This window comes from Lagopus leucura, unplaced genomic scaffold, assembly GCF_019238085.1.
Source record: "Lagopus leucura isolate 7727_CA_CO unplaced genomic scaffold, USGS_WTPT01 Super-Scaffold_100159, whole genome shotgun sequence".
In the NCBI taxonomy this organism is placed as follows: Eukaryota; Metazoa; Chordata; class Aves; order Galliformes; family Phasianidae; genus Lagopus; species Lagopus leucura.
Window position 1 is genome coordinate 24,357,555 of NW_024962335.1, and position 21,267 is coordinate 24,378,821.

The window sequence follows — 21,267 nt, forward strand, 5'->3', positions numbered from 1 at the left end:
ATTTCAGCATGAAGCATTTTGCAGTCACTATTACAGCCTAGCTCTGTGTATGGAACTGCTGTTCCAGATTGAAAAATTAATGCTTACCATAATAGCTGCTGTTATTTGTGAGCATGTTATATACTGTGGAAAAAGACCCTTATACTGGCATGGTATCTATGCATGGTAATTAATGTGAGCTATTTGCACCCATGTGCCTTGAACAGCTGCATATATTCCATTGGAAGTCCATGGACCACAAGCACAGTCAGGACAAGCAAATTATTATTTTCTTGTTTCCTGTTTTTTATCTGGGTATTTCCTATGAATAACTCACAATATGTAAATAATTTGTTAGTGAATATTTGAAATGGAAAAGGGTTTTTGTTGGGCTATAGAATTCCATGAGAAGGTATTTTTGTTGTTGTTCTGTTTTTATTTTTTATTTGTTTGTTTGTTTGTTTGTTTGCCCTTTCTGAAGTTCCATGGCTTCTATGTTTGTATTTCCAGTGTGGTTGGTCATCTGTCATGACTTCAGAGTCAGCTTTACTCTCTTTCTCTAACTTTTTACACTGAGTTTTATGCTAGTTTCTTAGGAGTAACTTTTCCTGGAATAAGGATCACAGAGAAGCAATGCAAGGGGGAACAGGCGCATCTAAGGGAAAGCTAATTAAAAGAATAAAGCCAGGATATTCTATAGTGTTTATGCGTGTATAGTTGCAATGGATACATGTCAAATTTCCAGCTGTTTAAATTGCGCAATGCTGGTATACGATGTCTGCAAATCATTGTGACGTTAGCGTGCTGTTCAAAGTGCTGTACGTGACCTTACATATCTGTACAGGCCTGTTTTATGGAAGGGTTTTTTTGGTTTTTTTTTTACCTTTCATGAAGGTGAAAGACAGATCAGGATTAACGTTCAGAGAGATGCATGGAATGTATCTAGCCCTAATCTTGTTAGCAAATGACAGGATCTGCACTCATAATTCCTCCTGTGTCTCACAGAAAATGTCTCCTAATCACCTTAGCTGTTGACAGTAGGTTTCTTAAGTATCTGAGAAAGAGATAGATGCTTGTCCACATTAAAAGTGAACAGTCATGAATTTCCCTTGAAACCAAATCTGCACCTGCACAGCATCCGTGGATTGTGACTATAGGGAATCAGTACTAGAAGACTTTGAGACATCTGATTTTCATTATTTTTTTCCCTGTTTGCCATATGCTGTAGCAATGAACGTATTTGTAATGCTGTATCTCCCCTAAAGTGGTTTATTCCAGTTAGCATATGGCTTTGCAGTCTGTTCTGTTTCATTGCAAGTCCTCCTCTTGCACTTCAGCTGCCTTCCCATTAGCAAGTGTTTATTTCAATATTTAGTCTGCTGAGGTACATTAAGGCTGTGCCGTCCTCTTGCATATTTTGTATCAGGAAGAGTAGATGGAAAAAAGGTTATTCTGTGATTATCTGTATGATTATCTGGTAAAATTACTTTTCCAGGTTCCCTGTGTGCAAATACATGCCTTGTACCTTGTTCACACAGCACAGATTTTGCTGCGTATGTGAAAGCTACAGCAGAGAACTTCAGGGACTTTTCTGGCCCTGAGCAATAGTAAGTTAGTTACAATCTTGAATCCCCTGGGAAATATATAGGAGTTTTGATGCTTCACAGAGCCCAGACTAGTGTTAACCCCCATACTTCTCATGAATCGAGCAATACAAATAGCCATCTCTGACTATTTATAGTCATTTCAGATTATGCAAGGCTGAAGGAGTAAACACATGATGTACAGGTAACTGAGTAACTGTGACTGCTGTCCTGTCGTTTCAATTCTGTCAATCATGGTGGAATTTGGGTTTCCAGGTCCTTGTGCAGCAGACTTAGAAGCCATGGGAGAAGTTCAATACTTTGACATCAGAGCTGCTCACCCAGCTCTGGTTCTTTCACTGTCCCAGCTACCTCCTGCAGATCTCTTTCCTCTTCGCTCCCTCTGCTTTCTCCATCAAGCTTTGTCCACTTTCCATCACCCAGGCTCCTCATCAAATCAATAAATTGGAAAAGACCTCAGAAATCATCTAGTCACCCGTTGCTACTAGCTGGCTCTCCCCAGCTCAGGGAGGCATATTGTTCCAGTCCCCTTCCTACAGACACATTCCCTATATCATCTCTGCTTCCATCTTCCCTGCCCCACTGGCTCTCTAGCTTTGTTCTAATCTACACTCAGTTTTAGTATCGATCTTAAATCAGAGACTGATGCTACCGTTCTAGAGTCTCAGCTATAGCCTACCTGCTGACCAACCCTAGACACAGCTGCATTTCCATGATGGATGAAATAATTCCTTCTGAGTTGGGTTCAGTGCTATTGGTAAGTGTTGTCCCTGATATTGATCAGCGTGGACTTTGTTTCCCGCAGGATTCACCTGTGTGTAAAGTCCTGACCCCTGGTTCTTCTTCATACCCTGAAAAACCTGGCAGGGAAAAAATGCTAAAAGGGATTCTTCTCATTGAGAAGATGTGTCATCTTAGAAAAAAGACATCTTTCTTCTCAAATTTCATGTCTTGTTTTGACAGGATGGGTGGTGAATGGAAGTATGCTGGAAATTGATCATGAGTAGGTTGCGCAATGTGATGGAATATTAGAGTATGAAGATATCCTCCTAGTGCCATTTTTCTTTTTTTTTAAACCTTTATTTAAAGATCTTTGATCCTCTGCAAAGGATAACATGAATTTTGAAAGGGTTAAAATGATTCTTGGAGGGAACGCAGAACTTTGTAGTTTGAGCATGAGGAGGCATCAGTTTGCTTAAAGGTGCCGTAAAAAATTCTTGATTTCATTCCTCAAAACTTTTACATATTTTCTAGAAAAACCATAATTGTCAGAATGTAAGGGTTCTTTTTAAAGTCACAACTCTTGATTTCTTTCTTCATTTTAATTCCTTCTGTCTTCCGTGAACTTCTCAATCACATTAGTTGGATCTTTGTTTGCAATTCAATACAAAAGAGGAGGAGTTAGTCCTTAACTTTGTATACATTTAATATGCTATCAATTTGAGGGTATGAAAGTGCCTTGAAAGCCTTATTGAATACAGGGGCCCAAAACCACAAAAAAAAAAAAAAAAAAAAAATTATGATCTGGCTTTGTAGCAATTGTGAATTGTATGTTCTGGGCTCATCCTGTAACTCCTTACTTATGCCTCAGCTAGGCAACATGCCCACTATTCTCAACAGGGAGATGCCTGGAATATTACTGCGTAAGGATGTGGCATAAGCGATACTGAATTTTATATGCAATAAAGCACTAGAAAGTGGAGGTGGTGGCAGCAAGCAGCAAGCAATTTGCTACAGAGGCAGCAAATACCGCATCAACCACAGTGGTATGCACAGCAACTGGGCTTTGCTTCCACATTTTTAAGCTGGAAGAAGTAAACTTGTTTTGTACGCTTCTTTTTGTACACAGAGACAGATTTCTGTGTGAATTCCAGTAAGTGTCAAGAAAAGCAGTAAAGAAGTAATAGCTATCTGCTAGAAGGAAATTAGCCAATTACTTTTCTACTCAGTGACTTTTTTTTTTTTTTGCTTTTTGTGTGAAACTTCTAAATAAAAATGGGTTAAATGCACTGGATTGTTTCCTGACTGGTCAATGTCAAATCTATCGTGGTTGAAGGAAAACTGCTAAGTATTACAAACTTCACATATTGAGAAAATTACATGCTTTTCCCTGGGACATTTCCAGCAAGCTCTTTTATCTAAATATAATATATGTTGGAAGCAAATTTAACATTGTTTCAGTAGCTGAAGGTTTTACCCTTCATGTTAGTGGTCCTGCATGCGATTTATGCTGAGGTATTCAGAGGCGATTTAGCAGAGTTATTTGGATGTGGTTGGAGAATCTGCTTGCATTTCACATTATGAAACAGATCATCAGTTTTCAGCCATGAGGGAAAAAAAATAGGCGCGTGCATGACTCATTCTGCCTTTGTGCAGAACCACGCGGTGATACTACAGACTGGCTCAAACTACAAGACCCAGGTTTCAGGGCCTGAATCTAAAACCAAAGCAGCAGCGTTATCACAAAGAGAAGGCTGCAAGAAATGAGACAGGACATTGGAAATCCTGGGCTGCAACTAAACTGAAACGTACATTTTCAACAGAAACCACTAATTCAGGAAGCCAGAATCTGTCCTGAAAGCTTCAATGGCATCTTCAGCAGTGAAATAAATTCCCTGGTTACTTTTGGCATGAACTACTTGGTAATTTTTTCATCAATTTGGAGTCATTTTCACTTGTGGTTATTGGCTTGCAAATAATTTTTTATGCTTTTTTTTTTTTTTTTTTTTTTTTTTTTTTTCCCAGGGAAGTTGCTTTCTAATTAGTTTTTTAGAATCATACTGTTAAATGGACAAGTGTACCTATTCTTTTCTTACCTGTGTACAAAACTAAATGTCAAAGACAACAAAATGAAAGAAACCACGAGGAAGAATATATAGAAGAATCCCATTTCTTTCCCATACTTAGTTCTTTCGTCATACAAAGCAACAATCTCATGGTCAGATCCTTAACCAATGTAGATCATCTGAAGATTCTGCACAGAGGAACAATAGTTTAATTGTTAAAATACACATTGTTTTATGTTTTAGATATTTTTGATCAAGAGTTAAGGTAGAACAAAGGAGACTACTAAAGTCATGGTAGGAAAATATGGATGCCAGGTCCATTGGAAATAAAATCTTTCTGCTAACCCACTGAATAGATGGTTACTCAGAGGGAAAAAAAAAATCCCTTAAACTTTTTGAAGCTATTAAAAAAATAAAGGGTACTAGAAGCTGACAATATGAAAATAATGTAAACGAGAAAGGACTACATTGAAAGGTGTGTCAGTCTCTGTTTTTCCAAGAGAACATGTGCATACGTTCTGTCGGTAACGTGCCAAGTCAGGAATATTGGCTGCGTAGCTCTGGAGAATGCGTGGGTGAAAAGAGCAAAAGTATTTGTGAGACAGAGATGAGTTGTGAAGTGAATGAGAAGACACGTACATTCTATAAGTAGAAGACAATTTTTAAGTCCAGCACAAGCCACAGCATAATCTAGCCTGATTTTCTATACATAAGAGGTAATGGAAATCCACCAAGTTGTGTCTGTAATGAGCCCAAGAATTAGTACTTTACTGCAGTATCACTTCCAAAAAGGCATTCATCTTAAGATGAATATTCCATCATTTCTTGTATATTTAATCAACCTCACTGTTAGAAACATGTGCTTCATTTCCAGTTTAAATTTGTCTGGGTTTAATTTCCATCCATTGGTTAATTTTATCCATTTGTCTCTCCTGTGTTCAATGTGAAAAAAGTGGTGCATGTCTAATTGAGAAATATGTGAAAAATATGGGTGTTAATAAGAGCATTCGTGCACAACATTGCACTGAGAACTGCGGTGGCATGTATGCATGTCTCCAGCATAATCCCCTGTTTTCACTCACTATATCTTTCTGAAACATGAGCATTTTGGATTGAAATTCTGCTTGTTCCATCATAAAAAATGAATCTTCTTGATCAGGTCTGAGCAGAATGCTGGCAGCTCTCACTGAGCTATGGAGAAATTATTAGAAGAAATAGTTTTCCCCACAACTGCTCCCCCACTATTCACCACATTTTTTGATGCAACTTGAACAAAATGCAGCTAATCTATGACATGCAAAGCTTGATAGAGATTTAATGCCCTGAAGGCATGTACATTTTCTGTCTTTTGGAGGTAAGGATTGATCAGTTGTTTATGTTCATGTTTTGAAGCATGCCTATGATAACACAAATTAAAGTAACAATAAAATAAAACACAAAAACATATGGAATCATAAATAAAACTTGACCAAATATCAGCAGTGACATAAAGAGCACTCTCCAGCAGGTGTTGTAACAGCCCACCCTCACCCCACCCATCCTTTCAGGAAGAGCCTGGGTAAATAGATAGGTTTTCTAAGAATGCAAAAGACCAATGAATTCAGCTGCTGTATACCAAGTCTGGCAGTGAAATTTGTCATCAAAGATATTTTAATGATGTCTTCCCTCTGCCATCAATTAGGAGACACACAAGTGCAAAGACTTCGGTGCTGTGGTGTTAGGTAATGAAAGGAGAGGTTAAGTTGCATATGGAGGTGAGGTAGTTTGATTTGGGATGAATGATCCTCTTTCTGGTCACTGGTTCTATGAATGCAATCTGGTTTTTGCAGATAATTGCAAAGACTGATTGGCATTTGAGCGAGTCACGGGAGAAAGAGGAGACAGACCTGAGCTGTTTAAGTTAAAAATCTATGCTCAAAGGCTTTTGTTTTGTTTGAAATTCCCCCCTCCCCCCCATATTTCTGACACCCTTCCTCTGACTGTGGAATCAGTCTTCTTTTTCCCCATCTCTTCTAGAACGGAGCAGTTTAACCCATCTTAAATTAGTATTGTTTTTCCACCATTGTAAGAAATAGAAAAGATTAATTAGGTTTAGCTTATGGCTCATTGAGGGTAGGTACTGTTTCAAATCATTATGTTTTTCTTCTATCAGTATCACACACTGTTTAGAACAGGGACCAGATTTTCCCCTACCTTTATAAATGCCTAGTATAACAGGCCTTCAAGCTTGATCAGAAAATTTCAATGCTGTCATAACTCAGACAATAATAATAATGAAGTAGTGCTGGCAAGACATTCTAAAACCAAAGTGCCTCAGATAATGTTTGAGCTGATTGGTGGTTTCAAATGGAAACTAGTAGAAGCAGGATTGTATGAAACGGTTTCAGCCTTGCAATCATAGAATCATAGAGTGAGTTGGGCTGGAAAGGACCTCAAAGCCCACACAGTCTCAACCCCCCTGCTGTGGTCAGGGCTGCCGCTCACCAAACCAGGCTGCCCAGGGCCCCATCCAAACTGGCCTTGCAACACATCCCGGGATGGGGCATCCACAGCTGCTCTGGGTAACCTGTTCCTGTGCCTCACCACTCTCCGAGTAAAAGTTTCTTCCTAACATCTAAATTAAATCTTCCCTCTGTGAGTTTATCCCTTACATGCCTCACCCTTGTCCTATCACTATCAGATCACATAAAAAGTCAGTCTCTATCTTGTTTATAAGATCCCTTTTAAGACTAAAGGGCTGTAATGAGGTCTTCCTAGAGCCTTCTCTTCTCTAGACTGAACAACCATATTCGCTATTACCAGCTTTCTTAGTGGGTTATAAGTTGATCTAAATTCAGTGCTTGACATAAAATTCAAAGGGTGCAATATCTGAGGCAAGTGGTGCCATTCATAATGCAGCAGAGTTATTTTCTGTAGGGTCATCACACTAACTTTGAGTGTAATGTTACTGAAATAACTAGAACATTTGTTGTTGACTTCAACATATTTGTAATTATCCTGCATTCCCAGAGAGGCAGAATGTGTGTAATTATCCTTACCTAGCATGGTGGGATATACTGCTGCATTCAGATGTGGTGCTCAGTCTCCTCAACATGAGTTGTGCTTCACTTGAAGTATGATAGACTTGGCACTAATGCATTACCAGAATGGCTTGTCAACAATGCTTGCAGGTTATACTGCCTTTTCTCAGGTCAGAAACACAGAGGGATAACAGGAGATGTAGTCAACACTGCTATTTTTTCCTTTTGATCGTCATTTAGATCAGGAGCATACACCTTTGGTAAGAAAGTATAGTCATCTTTTTGTTTGAATATTTAATAAGAAAATTAATATCAGAAGGCTTGGCATACTTCTTTGAGATCATGCTGTGCTCTCATTACCCGAGATAGTGGAACAGCTAACTGTAGAGAGAGACTTGAACAGTTGTGGAGAAGGGGAAAAATGGATGTAATGTTAATTTAATTTGATTGTAAGGTGTGTACATGCTGGGCTGGAAGGCAGTTCTCCAAAGGTGAAGAAACAACACAGGCCAGTGTGGATCATTGGATTTCCATCTGTCTGATACAGACTGAAGTCCTGGCTTCACGCTTGGTTATTTGTTTACTCTTGGTCTACCCAATGTCAAAAGATGTAAGCAAGTGGAAATAAAGACTTGTGATGTGAAGTTAGGGATAGCTGTAGCAATAGGAAAGGGAGCCTCAGTCTTCTTGTAATCTAAAATGTACAGAGGAGAGTACATAAATTTATATGCCCGCCTGTGTTTTAATCTCTCTGTGAAATTAGCTTGTCACTCTAAGGAGAAGGGGAATTAGCTAATCAAGGAAGGTGAACGATGTGCCAGCCAACATAGGGTGAATGACCTCAGTGCATGAGGATTAAGAGATCAGTGGGAGGAGCACTGTCATCAGAAGCGCGTTTTTCATGCGAAGAAGTGATAGCTGTTGAGTCTGTATCATGCACTGTTGCTTTGACTGAGTTTTTCATGGAATGTCAGTTGCAGTTCAGGTGCCTGCTGAGTCTCTTCATAATTGATCACATTACAAGTTTGCTCACAGCAGGCTTATAAGCCTGCTAAGGCTGACCTTAGCCTGCAGTTTCAGCTTGTTCTACTGTCAATCTGTGATGGCTGCTCCCTATTTCCAGGTTATTGAGGATGTTTTGTACATCCATGCTGATGAACAGAATTGGATGCTGTGATCCTTAAAAGTGGAGCCCCTATCTCCACTCTCCTGCTTCAGGATAACACTCTGATACACAGTGTGGCAGCGTTTACACTTACAGGGATATTGAGAGAGATTGTCAGCTTTCTTATGCGATCTATGCGATGTGTCCAAGGACAGGAAATACATATCTGCTTTCATTTGACTTATTTAATGAGTACCATTTGGTGGAAGTTTTTTGTTCAGAGTATGTTTCTTCTTTCCTTTCTTAGTTTTCTGTGCAACTGGTTGTTTCAAAAAGGCATTTTAAAGAACTTCTTAAAAATGGTTGCTCTCCTCACTATCTAGGAGGGTTCTTTGTGGTTGCAGAGGGTAGGATAAATACTTCATTCTCTTGGGGTCTCTCTGTAAAGATAGCTCCTCAGCCATTGGCACTGGGAACTGACTCAGTCATGGCTATTATCCAGCTGCCACAGGCTAGGAGCAAAGGTCCTGTGCCCTTATGTTTGCAGTTCAGAGCTAAACAGATCATAGGCTTCTTGCAGACAGAAAATCTTTCTAGTGAATTGGCTTTCTGTAGTCACTTTGCCAATATGGTTTTATTCTCTTTCCTCTGAAAATTAAAGACATAATTGGTTTATTATTATATTCCTATTGTTCTTACTATATTGTTATTATTATTATATGCTTTCTGTCCAAGACCTCGATGAAGTACTGAACCCTTTTAAAATCACTTACAAACAACAGATAGTATTTTTCCTTGCTTTCTCTGCCTCATCTCTTTTTAATTCTTCTTCTCCCCTTCTTCCCTTCCCCACTACTATAACCCTTCATGGCTGCACTCCTGGTTTTCACCTTCTTTGAGAAGAGCTACTGTGCACAAAGAGAGAGATACAAGCTCTTGAAGCAGAGCATGAAAATAACAAATGAAATCCTTCAGTGCACTAAGGCCAAGGAAAGTTGCAATGGATGAAAATACTGTTCAAGGTCTGACAAATGACTCAGACATGTTGAGCTTTAGCTTCCTTTTTAAGGCAAAATTAGACTAATTGAATGTCTGCAGAATCTGTATTTCTTTGAGGGGAAAAAACCAAGCAGTACTACAGCAAGGCAGTGGGAGAGGCTTGGACCTGAAGAGTCTGATTCATGACTAAATCAAAATATTTTTGTTTACTTTTAATATTAAAATATTCTTTGAATTACAACTGTGGTTGTTTTGACTCTGCACAATTTTTTAAATAAACAACTACATAATTAAGGGTGACTTCTCAACCATCATATCTCTCTGCTGGATGCAAAGTAAATGACTACCCTGATTGGGTTTGGTACACGTTAGCTTCCTATTTCACTTTCATTGCACTAAAAGATAACAGGAATGCAGGCCTTTCACTTTATCTTGTGCAGTGGTATGCACTTTGCCAAAGATTTGAATGGGTCATGGGATTACTAGGATTGTAATGTCTTGCTTTCTTTTTCAAGTAGGATGAAACTAATTGTAATCATCTACTGGGTTAGAAGAATACAATGGATTCTCAGCTGTAGCCTTTCATCACAGCAGAGATCTTGGATGATTTAGCCTGGCAGGGCTCTGCACTCACAAAAGTTTTGTAGGTGTCAGATGTTTGGCACTCAGAACCGAGCACGGAGAGTCGTCACGCTTGTGTCTCACAATTTTGTAGTTCTCAGTTCTAGAATACTGTCAGCATTTAAAACAATGTGTTGTCATGGATTCTATGATTCTGTCATTCTAAATTTAGAGGGGTTTAATGAAAATTTACTTAACTAAGTCCAATCTCAGTTATGGGACCCTGAGTGATAGTCTGCTCAAACTATTGAGTGCATCCTGGCAGGATCATGATGAAGTCCAGCAGGATGTCTGCTTAGCTATTAGGCTGGGGTTTTATGGTCATGATATGTTCTAGGAGCAAGCTGAAAGTGTGGTGAGGCTGCTGCCTTCACTGTCACCACTTTGTCATTTTTGTTTCTGAAAAAGAACACAAAACCAAGCCTTGAAACGAGGTGTCTCAACTCAACAGTTTATTTTCTAAACACTATATAGAGCAGCCAAAGTAAGCCATCTGCTTTTTTTGTGATTTTTCAGACATGCAGTCCTACATGCTACAGTCCCCTTCATTTCCCTCTCTTTCCTGCTTTGTTGCAGGCTGTCCTACCAGAGAAATGATGATGATGAGGAAGAAGCTGCCAGAGAACGTCGTCGACGAGCTCGACAGGAAAGGCTGCGGCAAAAGGAAGAAGGAGATGTATCAGGGGAAGTAACAGAGAAATCAGAAGTTAATGCCCAGAACAGGTAAATGGTTGATATTTACAGACAAGACAGCTACACTTTTTGTTCAGAGGAGAGAAATATTTTGAAAGGGCCTGTCTTGCTGCTTAATTTTCAAGTGCTAGATATGGCCATCCTTGCTGTGAGGAGAACCTAACCCCATGAGAAGTGCCACTGGCTTTGTCTGCACAACATGGTGGAAGCACTGCTGAGACTGACCTTGAGGCCTAGCCCTGTGACACATTCCCAGAGTGTCTGTAGGGCATCTATGGGATAACTCATCTGGTGCTCAGAGAGGGAAATGCCTCCAATACATTCTGCTCCCTCATTCCCTTAGCATTTGGTGTCTTGCCTCACAAAGCTCCTTGTATTCCAGCTTTTGTTTTGATAGACGGACAGCCAGAAAAGTGTAGTGATCCTGCTTACTGGGGCCATGGTGTCATTGGGAAAATGCACATGAGAAGACCCCAGGCCTTAAGCTATGGCTGAGATGTGCCGGTGAGGGGGGTGTGAGCATTGGACACTAGCCCTTACCTGTCACTGTCAGGGCCATATAGCTCTAAACAACAGAAAAGCTGATGGAGTTAGCTCTGCATGTCACAAGCTGAGAGGGCAGTGTTGGCCTTCCAGTCTATCTGCTATTGGTTTAGTCTCATATAGTAACAAATAATACATCCAGATTTCTATTAGCCGTAACACAATTGACAGAAGAGACCAGAAATACATATTGTGATAGCAAACTAATAGATACTGAGCTCAAGCAGCATTTTGTTAAATAAAAGGAGGTAAGAAAATGGCAAACATCTGATCACAGGTTAATCTTTTTCAAGTATAAAATAAATAAACAGAAACAGCTAGAAAGAAGGAACAAACATGCATATAGGAGAATTAAAGAGCTGAATTTTGAAGGAGTAAAAAAACCTCCAGGCGCTGAGAGTGAGATCCTGTCCTGTTAGCTGTAGGTGCTGAATGGCATAGCTTAAATTAAGATCTGTGTTCACTCCAATCTCTAAGAAATTCATGTCCCTGAACAGATGATCACAGCTGCACTGTACCCTAAATTGCGAGGTTATCACATTATAGACTGTGTCTGTGGATTTTGCTGCTGAATGGGATTAACCACTTTCTCATTCTTAGAGAATGTCACTGAAGTCAGAAAATATCTTGATTGTGTAGCATCTTCCAAAATTTCATCTGTGCGTGGTAAGGAGTTCTCATGTATGCCTCTGGCCAAGCTGAAGGGGGAGGTTAAAGATAGCAGAGATCTATCATATATTCTGCAGTGGAGTGCAGAGTGGGAGGATGAATTTTTGAATGTTGTTTTTTATTTCGTCTGTTCCAAGCATCAGGACGGTAAGGTTAGTTAGACTCCTGGAGACTGTTGGTGCTGCTGTCAGAGCTTGCCTAGAAGGGAACATTTCCAGGCTCTGAGATTGTGAAAAGGCACATTCCTATACATGTAGAAATGCCAAAATTAATCCCCCAGAACCATTTTGCTAAAATTTGAATTATGCAACCTGTTGTGTTTTCAAACCACGGAATGATCTTATAGTGATTTTTTTTTTTCTTTCTAGAAACAGCTAAGTGCATACATTGTTAGAAAACTTTCTAATGACAAATTGTCACTTTTGTGCAGTGTGGCAGAAGAAGAAACAAAACGTAGTACAGATGATGAAGCTGCATTGTTGGAGAGACTGGCAAGACGGGAAGAGAGACGCCAAAAACGTCTGCAGGAAGCCCTGGAACGTCAAAAGGAATTTGACCCAACGATCACAGATGGGAGCTTGTCAGTGCCCAGCAGGAGAGAAGTAAACAATGTGGAAGAAAATGAGACCACAGGGAAAGAGGAAAAGGTTGAAACACGCCAAGGACGCTGTGAGATTGAGGAAACAGAAACAGTTACCAAATCGTACCAAAGGAACAATTGGAGGCAAGATGGAGAAGAAGAGGGAAAAAAAGAAGAAAAAGACATGGAAGAGGAGAAACCAAAGGAGGTACCCACAGAGGAAAATCAGGTAGATGTGGCAGTAGAAAAGTCCACAGATAAAGAAGAGGTGGTAGAAACAAAAACTCTAGCTGTAAATGCAGAGAATGATACAAGTGCTACGCTGGAAGGGGAGCATAGTATAACTGATGCTGCGGATAAAGAGAAGGAAGAGGCTGAGAAAGAAAGGGAGAGACTTGAGGCAGAAGAAAAGGAGAGGTTAAAAGCAGAAGAAGAAAAGAAAGCAGCTGAAGAAAAACAGAAAGCAGAGGAGGAAAAGAGGGCAGCTGAGGAAAGAGAGCGAGCTAAAGCAGAAGAGGAGAAGAGAGCAGCTGAGGAAAGGGAGAGGGCTAAGGCAGAAGAGGAGAAAAGGGCAGCTGAGGAAAGAGAGAGGGCTAAGGCAGAAGAGGAAAGAAAAGCAGCTGAGGAGAGGGCTAAGGCAGAAGAGGAAAGAAAAGCAGCTGAGGAGAGGGCTAAGGCAGAAGAGGAAAGGAAAGCAGCTGAGGAGAGGGCTAGGGCAGAAGAGGAAAAGAGGGCAGCTGAAGAAAAGGCTAGGTTAGAAGCAGAAAAATTAAAGGAAAAGAAAAAGATGGAAGAGAAGAAAGCACAAGAGGAAAAAGCTCAAGCAGATTTGCTAATAAAAAAGGTACAGTAAACATTTTGCACCAAATTAAGACACCTGTGGTTTGTGAGAAATGTAATGCAAGAAAAGATTAATTCCTGCATTTAAACAACTAATACTCTTTGTTTGTTTCTTTTAAAATAAAACTCCTTGCTTCTGCTTACCAGTAATGGGATGCATAACATGCCTGTCCTCACTCCATTGTTCAGAGCAAACCATGCATGTTCAGACCTTTGCATGTTCTTTGCTGCCTTTTTTCTCAGTTGCTATAAAGCTGGCTTGATGAAGTAAGACATAAGGTTGAGGCAAACACAACTCAACACAAAATATTATCAGCACCTGGTAAACTGTGTGAGGAATGTGTGTGTTAAATGCAATCACAAGAAAGGGCTCTCTGCTGGAACACGTGAGCATGATGCCACGCAAGTGAGAAAAGCCCTGATGGGGGAATGGAAGCATTTAGAGAGGGAGGAGGGAGCACCGCTGTACATGCAGATGTGGGCACAACAGCACGTGAAGGACATGTGGCTGCACACAGGATTGGTACGTGAGCACAGTGTGGAGAAACAAAAGTGCTTGTAGAACAATGTTTTCATACCGTATTTAAAACAAAAATTATTAAAAACTCCATAACAAAGGAGGAAGACAAAGAGGTTAAAGCAGAAGCTAAAAAGGAAAGCTTACCACAGAAGCTTCAACCTACCTCCAAAAAAGAACAGGTAATTTATTAACCGTTGATTTAGTTGTTGTAAGGAAACTTGAGTTAAAAAAATAAGGGACTTATAACTGAATTTTGCTTGTTCAGCAAAGTACTTAAATATGTGCTTCACTTCAAGAACATGAGTAATCCTGTTGAAATAAATAGATGAAGCTACTTGCGTGCTTAACATTAAGTATATGCTCAAGTATTTTGTTCTTTTGTGGCCTTAGAACCAAGTTCTGTTTGTCTTAGAACAAATACTTCAGTCAAACTCATTTCTGTCAATAGCGCAAGGATGGCTTGCACCGTAGGGATGAATTTTTCAGGACTGTATCAACTAATCATCCTTCCCTTGTTTCCTCTCACTTTACTGTGAACTTTTCTCCTGTGACTGAGACCTACTCTTAAAATAGTAATAATAATAATCTAGGCCCTTTGGCCGCTTGAATATCTTAACTAATCGTTTTCCCCAAAGCTGCAATATCACATGATATAAACTGTGCATACCCAAGATTCTTCTTTTGTTTTAAAGAGAAAATCTACAAAAATTACTGCATTGCATTTCCACTGTAAACACAGGAGCTGGTGCCATGGTGTTTTACTGTATGGTAAGTAAGATTTGGGAACCATTTACTCTTCAGGTTACAGCTGACAAACAGGGAGCCATATTCAATGTGCTTTTGGGTCAGTGCAGAAGGTATCAGAATAGCCTCTGATCCTGACCAGACATTGAAACCAGTCAGGTTCTTACAGGATTGCGCCGGTATGGGTTCAAACAGGTTCATGGGGCTCTCTTAAAGAGCTGCAACACAGAGATTTAGCGACAGGTAGTTTGTGCCTGGGAGTTTGTGCCTCCGTCTGCCTGGGAGTGCTGGGGGCTTCAGAGGATCTTCGCTATTGTCCTTAGTTGTTGGAAAGCAACTTGATCGATGTAGAACATGCTGTAGAAGCTTATCTCCCCCTCAGAGAGAGGTGAAGGCAAGTCATGCCACCAGGTTCTTGGTCCAGTTGCTTGAGTTATTGTCCATATTTTTAGTAGAATATTGGTGAGATTGAAAAGATAACGTTATGAAGATGACTGGAAGAAAGGTTCCAAAGGGAGAGAGACTGGCAATGTGATAAAATAACGGTCTAGAAAGGGAAAGAGTTCAATGAGAGCCACAACAGGGCTTGAGACACAATATCCTGTGTATGTTTGCCTGGAGCTCACTCAGCTGTCGGTGGGACTCCCACGATCCTTTTAAGACATGCCCACAAGATTGGATTTTCCAGGGAATTGTCATGACTTTTGAAAGTGACTTGTGATTTTAGTGCTTCCATTTTTGGATGCTTAAGTTGAGACAGTTTAAGGAATCCCACTTCTGGTGCAATGCTGAATGTCCTTGCGCTGAAAGGTGAAACTTGTGCATGTGTATCAAGCTGAACTTTTGAAATATCCTGCTCAGTTTTAAAAATCTCAGTTGTTGCTTCTTGGTTTGTAATGAAAAATTGACATTCTTAGACTTCAAATAAAGTAATGATCAGGTTCCTATCACTACTTCTTCCCCTCATGCAAAGAGCAAAATTCAGTGAGACTTATTGTAGACACATATATGCAATTAAGAGGATGGCGATATATTGTGAACAAGATCCCTGAAGGAATACCTTCTTCACATAACCAGATTTTGCTTTTGTAACTGTGCAACATGACCACATATCCATTCTTAATGTGACTAAAGTCTGGCCTTCAAATGGCAGATTTTGATCAAACTAGCAAAAAAATAAAAAATAAAAAAAATAAAAATCTGTCTCCTTCTCTGAACTACCCCACGATTTTGGGTACTCACAACTGTCCTGGAAAGCTCGTAAGAACAAGCTTTCTCATGATGTGAGGCTCCTGGTATTTCCTGCTTCTAGTTTGGCTAGACATGCTGCAACAGTTGCTTTTCTCGTGGTATTTGGGTGTAGCAGTTCACTCTAAATGGAAGGCCTAGACCCAGGTGCCCACAGCTTTTAAGACTGCAAGAAACTGTGTCCAAATAAGAGCTCAGCATGCCAAAAGGTTCCATCCTCAGTAATCAATCCAGTGTAGTATGAAGTTGTTCAAGCTCTAGATTTAGAAATCTTGACTCTCAAATGTTAGCATAAGAGCTTAACAGGAAAGATGTAGTACAGAGAAAGATTAGAATATAAATTATGTATGTTGAAAATTAACTAAACAAAGCATGGTTTTGTCCATATTCTCTTTTGACTCGAGGCTCGAGATTTGAAGGGAGCATGTGAATTGTTTTCAGTTCAGGTAGAACTACCCACCCACTCCAACTGGAATCAGAGCAGTCCTTTTCACTAAGTTCAGCAAAAACTGAATTGGCCTGTAAGTCAGGAAAGCACTGAGACAAGGGAAAATACTTTTTCTGTTGTCTTCCTCTGGAGTGGGACATAATGGTTGTCTGTTCCTGTGCTATCAATCACAGTTTTGGCATTAAAATTAGTAGGAGAATTATTGGACCTGAAAGCTGTGAAATATTTCTTTAATATCTTGTTTTATCATCTTTCTGAATAAGGGAGCCAAGCTGCATTAATGGTTTTCTCAAATGTGTGCACATTACCATAAATCCTAGCTTGCTTCTGAAATGCTATTTCCTAACCTATTATTTTTTAAATTATGTTGTTTTAATATTAGTTTTCTCAGCAATTTCAATTAAGATGTAAGAGATATGACTCTCCCCAGTGGACTTCAATACATCAGGCAACTGGAAGTATCGGCTTTTTAATGAGACTGAGAAAGGTCTTGATGAAAATCTCAGCAAAGGAAATACTATGCTCTCAAAGTCCCAACACAGACATCCTGGCATTTGAGATCTTACAACAATCAGTATTGCTGTTCTCAGTATCTCCCTGAGCTAACAAGCAGCAGAGCTTTTTTGCTGTGAACATGTCACAAGCTAGAATCTTGCCCACATTTGGGAGCTCCCAAAAGTCATAGCTGTCTGGCAGCGTACATTAGACTCAATGAATAGCACTGGTTGTCTCAACACAGCTCCTAGAAAAAAAGAAAACCTTTCCTTGGGGCACCAAGTAATAATGGCCTTGCTTGCTAGCAGTCACAGCATCACAGCCAAAGAATGCATGGCCATAGAAACTGAGCTCCCCTCCTGTCTGTCAGGGTGGGGATCCAGGTTGCAACTACAGCCCATTGGCAGGAGCCTGTGGGGAATGTCTGTGCTGCTGCTGCTGCTGCCTGCTCTCAGGACAGAGCAGATGTTGCTGTGGGTTGTGTCCTACATCCCTCATCAGTGGCAAGCTCACTGGAGCAATGTAGCTGCTCAGTACTGACGTGCAGTGTGTGCCGCCTCAGTGTGGTCTGCTGTAGGTTTTTATTTCCTCATGCCGCATGGAATGCCATAAAAGCAGTTGTGCTGCAGACAGGACTGTTATGGAAATTATTCCTGCTTTTTAATTAGCAAATGGGACGGCAATAAATGAGAGTATTTTTTTCCTTTCCTTTCTTGCTGGCTTCCTCCAACACTGGAGAGCCAGGGAAAAGAGATATTTTTGGGATAATGTTTTCCTCTGCTGCTGTTGAAAGTTTATTTAGGCTGCTAGGTCGACTAATTTTCATCGTGGGAATAATTCTGCCTGAGGACAAAGGACTTAAGTAGGTCTATATACTCCACTTCTCAGCATCCAACCATGGGCATGCTGAGATCAGGCTGTTTCTGGTTTTGGTAAATACTTCAAGCCCATAACTATAGGGGGATACTAAAGAATGACATTCATGCAGTCAATATACTTGATTACTCTTAAAAATTATAGGGTAAAAAACTGTAAGGATAGGGAGAATTTTTGCTTTAGTGTTTCCTGAGAGAACATTTGAGAGAACTTTTGCTTCTTCATAGGATTAAATATTTGAGCCTGATAACACTATTGGTGACCATCCTCTGACATGACTGTGCTTTTTGACAGAGTGACTTATACTCTGATACAAAGATCAGCTTTTTATCTTTTTCATTGTTCCTGTAGTACTGAGGCATCCACCTGCTGTGATGCTGAAAATACTAGCTCTGTTCTGTTGGTACTCCCTTGCTGTGCTGCAGAATGATCTGCCTACATCCAGATAGCATGAGCTTTGTTCAAGCAAACTGAAGGTTATAAATGATTTCTATTGCTCCAATGCTCTTAACCAAGAACATCTGAGCAAGCCTAGCCCCAAAGAGTGTGCAGCCCAGGATCTTAATGGGCTGCACATGAGTGATGCTGCAGTGGAAGTAAGGAGGACTGAGGTGCCTAAGGAAGGTGCAGTTACAGAAAGAAGATGTAGTAGCCAAGCCCCATGCTACCGCATGTGCAACTGCAATACACTTTCACAGAAGACTGGTTATTTTAGGTGTTTTCATTGTGAATTTGGATCAGAAAGGCAGGGTGATGGATGATCCTATTTTTAAACTGTGAAGTTAAAAAGTCTACTTCTGGCTTAAGGCACATGATCATTTTGAAGACAGTTGCTGAGTTAGTTAATCGCTAATTCCGTTTAAGGAATTCTTGTTCCTTGACTGCTATTGATAATGTCTCATTGTGACATTTTTTTCCCCTGTGATTTATGGTATCTTCTGAGCAGGTAAAAGACAACAAGGATAAAGAAAAAGCACCCAAGGAGGAAATGAAAAGTGTCTGGGATCGTAAAAAGGGAGTTCCGGAACAAAAGGCACAGAATGGAGAACGTGAACTCACTGCCCCCAAACTTAAATCTACTGAAAATGCTTTTGGGTAAGTTGCAGCTAAGCACACTGGTCTTTGTGTTAGAGTAGAGCAGGGGGCCTTCCTGGGGTCTCCAGTGAAAAGCCTTGTAGCAGCTGTGTGCAAGACTTAGGTTGGCACCATCAGAGGAGGCTCTAGTGTTCACTGAGTGCTTAGGTCTGATTTAAGGCTGTTGGTTAGTTTTCTAGCAGGCTGCACCCACGTTTTTACAGTGATAAAGCAAGGTACAGGAAACAGATGTAAATAGAACCTTGGTAGAAATTAGTGGCTTATTTTTCTTTGCTGGATTTTTTTCTTCCTTGAGAGACATTTCATTCCACTATCTGCACAGAGGCCAGTGATGACTGCATTACAGATTTTGTGTTCCCTAAATTTTTAAAATCAAATTCATCCTGAAATTGGATTTCAATGATTTTTAGTTACACACAATTCCTTTTAGTAATAATGCATATCAGCATGAAGCACAATTCAGTTGCTAACTCTTGATAGCTAGAAATTCTCTTGATTTCAAGGCAAACCTTGTAGTTAATGTTTTTGCTATAAAAGTGATATTTTTCAGTTAGATGAGAACATGTTCTTCTTTTTTTTTTTTTTTTTTTTTTTTCTATGCACCTCTCTTTCTCTTTTACATTGGCACAGGCAAAGAGAAGGTTAAGCTCTCCGTGCACATTTAGAAATGTGTGGGGCAGATGGATTTTGCTGTTATATCTCAGCACTCCCCTTGTGATTCTTCCGGGAAAATCAAACTTTCTCAAAATAAAATGCAGTTCAAAAGACCCTGGGGACACCCTGACCTAAGGCCAAAAGACAGAGAGAGTCAGGCAGCACGGAGATGGAGTAGCAGGAAATGGTCCTTCCTTAGAACTACCCTGCATCATGACTGGGGTCACATCATCAATAACATGAGAAAAGATTTCTGAAAATATTTTTGTTGTGTTCTCATTTGTTTCACTTCCTGTGGGAGACGAGCCTTGGAGGCAACATGTAGATTTGAGTTTCCACTCTGTTTTTTCTTTTTCTGTTTTTCTTTCATGATTTCCAAATGTGTGAAGAAGGATGGCTAACGTAAGGCTTTGTTTGGAGCTTTCTTCTTGTTTTTGCATGAACACATCAGATACTGGTTAAGAAGCATTGTAACTTGGCTAAATCTCAGTGGTGATGACTGAGAACAAAATAGGGTAGTGCAGGCTAAAGGAAAATCTTATCTGCATCTCATTTGTTCATATCAGTCAGAAAATTGCAGGAAAAAAAGGCGTTTTAGATCTTTCGTTTCTCATTTCCCCTCCTACTTACCTTCCTCTCCATTCTCACACAGGAATGCAAAAGTACTAAATATGAAGCAGTGCTTTTTTTTCCACATTATTCTGACTTTTTTTGGCTCCCACAAACCACTCCTTTCCTTTTCCTCCTTGTCTGAAAGCTGGCAACTGTCTTCACTTCTTAGCACCAAGGAGGTACTTACGAAATTCTTCCTCCACCCAGCATCTCAATACTAATTTTTCATTGTTGACAGTAAGGAATGGAGATTCCCAGAATCTGTTGAGAACAGAGGATTTTGTGGAGGTGGAGGAAAACAAGGAGAATGACTGCCAGTTTATTGTTTCCTGTTTCAGATTATGCAGAACCAGAAGTGAAAGGTTCTATGAGAATAAAATTAGCTAGAAACCTGAAGTGTTCTCCTTACAAAGGAGGACACTTGAAGTCTTCAAACAAAAATCCTAAGACTAGATTATATCTTTGTTTTTTTATGAGTTGAAAGTAGAGAGTAGCTGTCGATTTCTTTGAGGCTGTCTGCACTGAAGTCACTAAGGATTAACCTTTCTTGTGTAGTCATATAAAACAGAATGGTTATTTGCTAAGAGAAACAGGTCAAATATTCTCAGTTCTTTTAATTTTGAGTGTGAAGTACTTACCCTGGCAAGTGATACCTTTGTCATAGAGTCATAGAATATCCTGGGTTGGGGGAGACCCATAAGGATCACTGAGTTCAACAACAGGCTCCACACAGGACCACCAGAAAATTGGATCATTATGTCTGTTAGAAGTGACTTCTTGGATTTTTGGGGACCTGAAACTTGCAGGTCTGGCTGGGACAAGCCAGACTTCAGATAGCAAGAACAATGAATTAATTCAGTAATTAGGTTCCTGGGATGTTTGTTACAGAGGTTGCAACCATGCAATGAAGCGGGAAAGCCTTAAAAACAGCTTAGTGGCTTGGGCAGGATAGATGGATCTTTAGAAACACCCTGTGCCCCCTTAAAGTTCATGGGTTTTTGTAATCTCTGCAAATGATATTAGAAATATTTCAGGCTAAACACCCAAAAGCGTGCCTTAAACCACAGGAGCTGGTCCTCGCTTTGTTCTTTGAGCAGCCTAAGTGAAAATTCAAATAGTTTACAATATTTTTTCTC

At 40.0% G+C, this 21,267-nt stretch overlaps 1 protein-coding gene across 6 annotated transcripts in view; it reads left to right on the top strand.

Annotated features, from left to right (window-relative positions):
* Positions 1–21,267, top strand: part of CALD1 (caldesmon 1) — a 185,508-nt gene that overhangs the window by 142,297 nt on the left and 21,944 nt on the right. For 4 of the 6 annotated variants that reach the window (XM_042889442.1, XM_042889445.1, XM_042889443.1 and 1 more), the window contains 4 exons: positions 10,691–10,837; positions 12,450–13,443; positions 14,058–14,138; positions 18,717–18,865. In XM_042889442.1, coding sequence (XP_042745376.1) covers positions 10,691–10,837; positions 12,450–13,443; positions 14,058–14,138; positions 18,717–18,865 — 1,371 coding nt within the window. The remainder of the gene's footprint in view (positions 1–10,690; positions 10,838–12,449; positions 13,444–14,057; positions 14,139–18,716; positions 18,866–21,267) is intronic. The other 2 variants (XM_042889447.1, XM_042889448.1) reach the window with 1 other exon arrangement.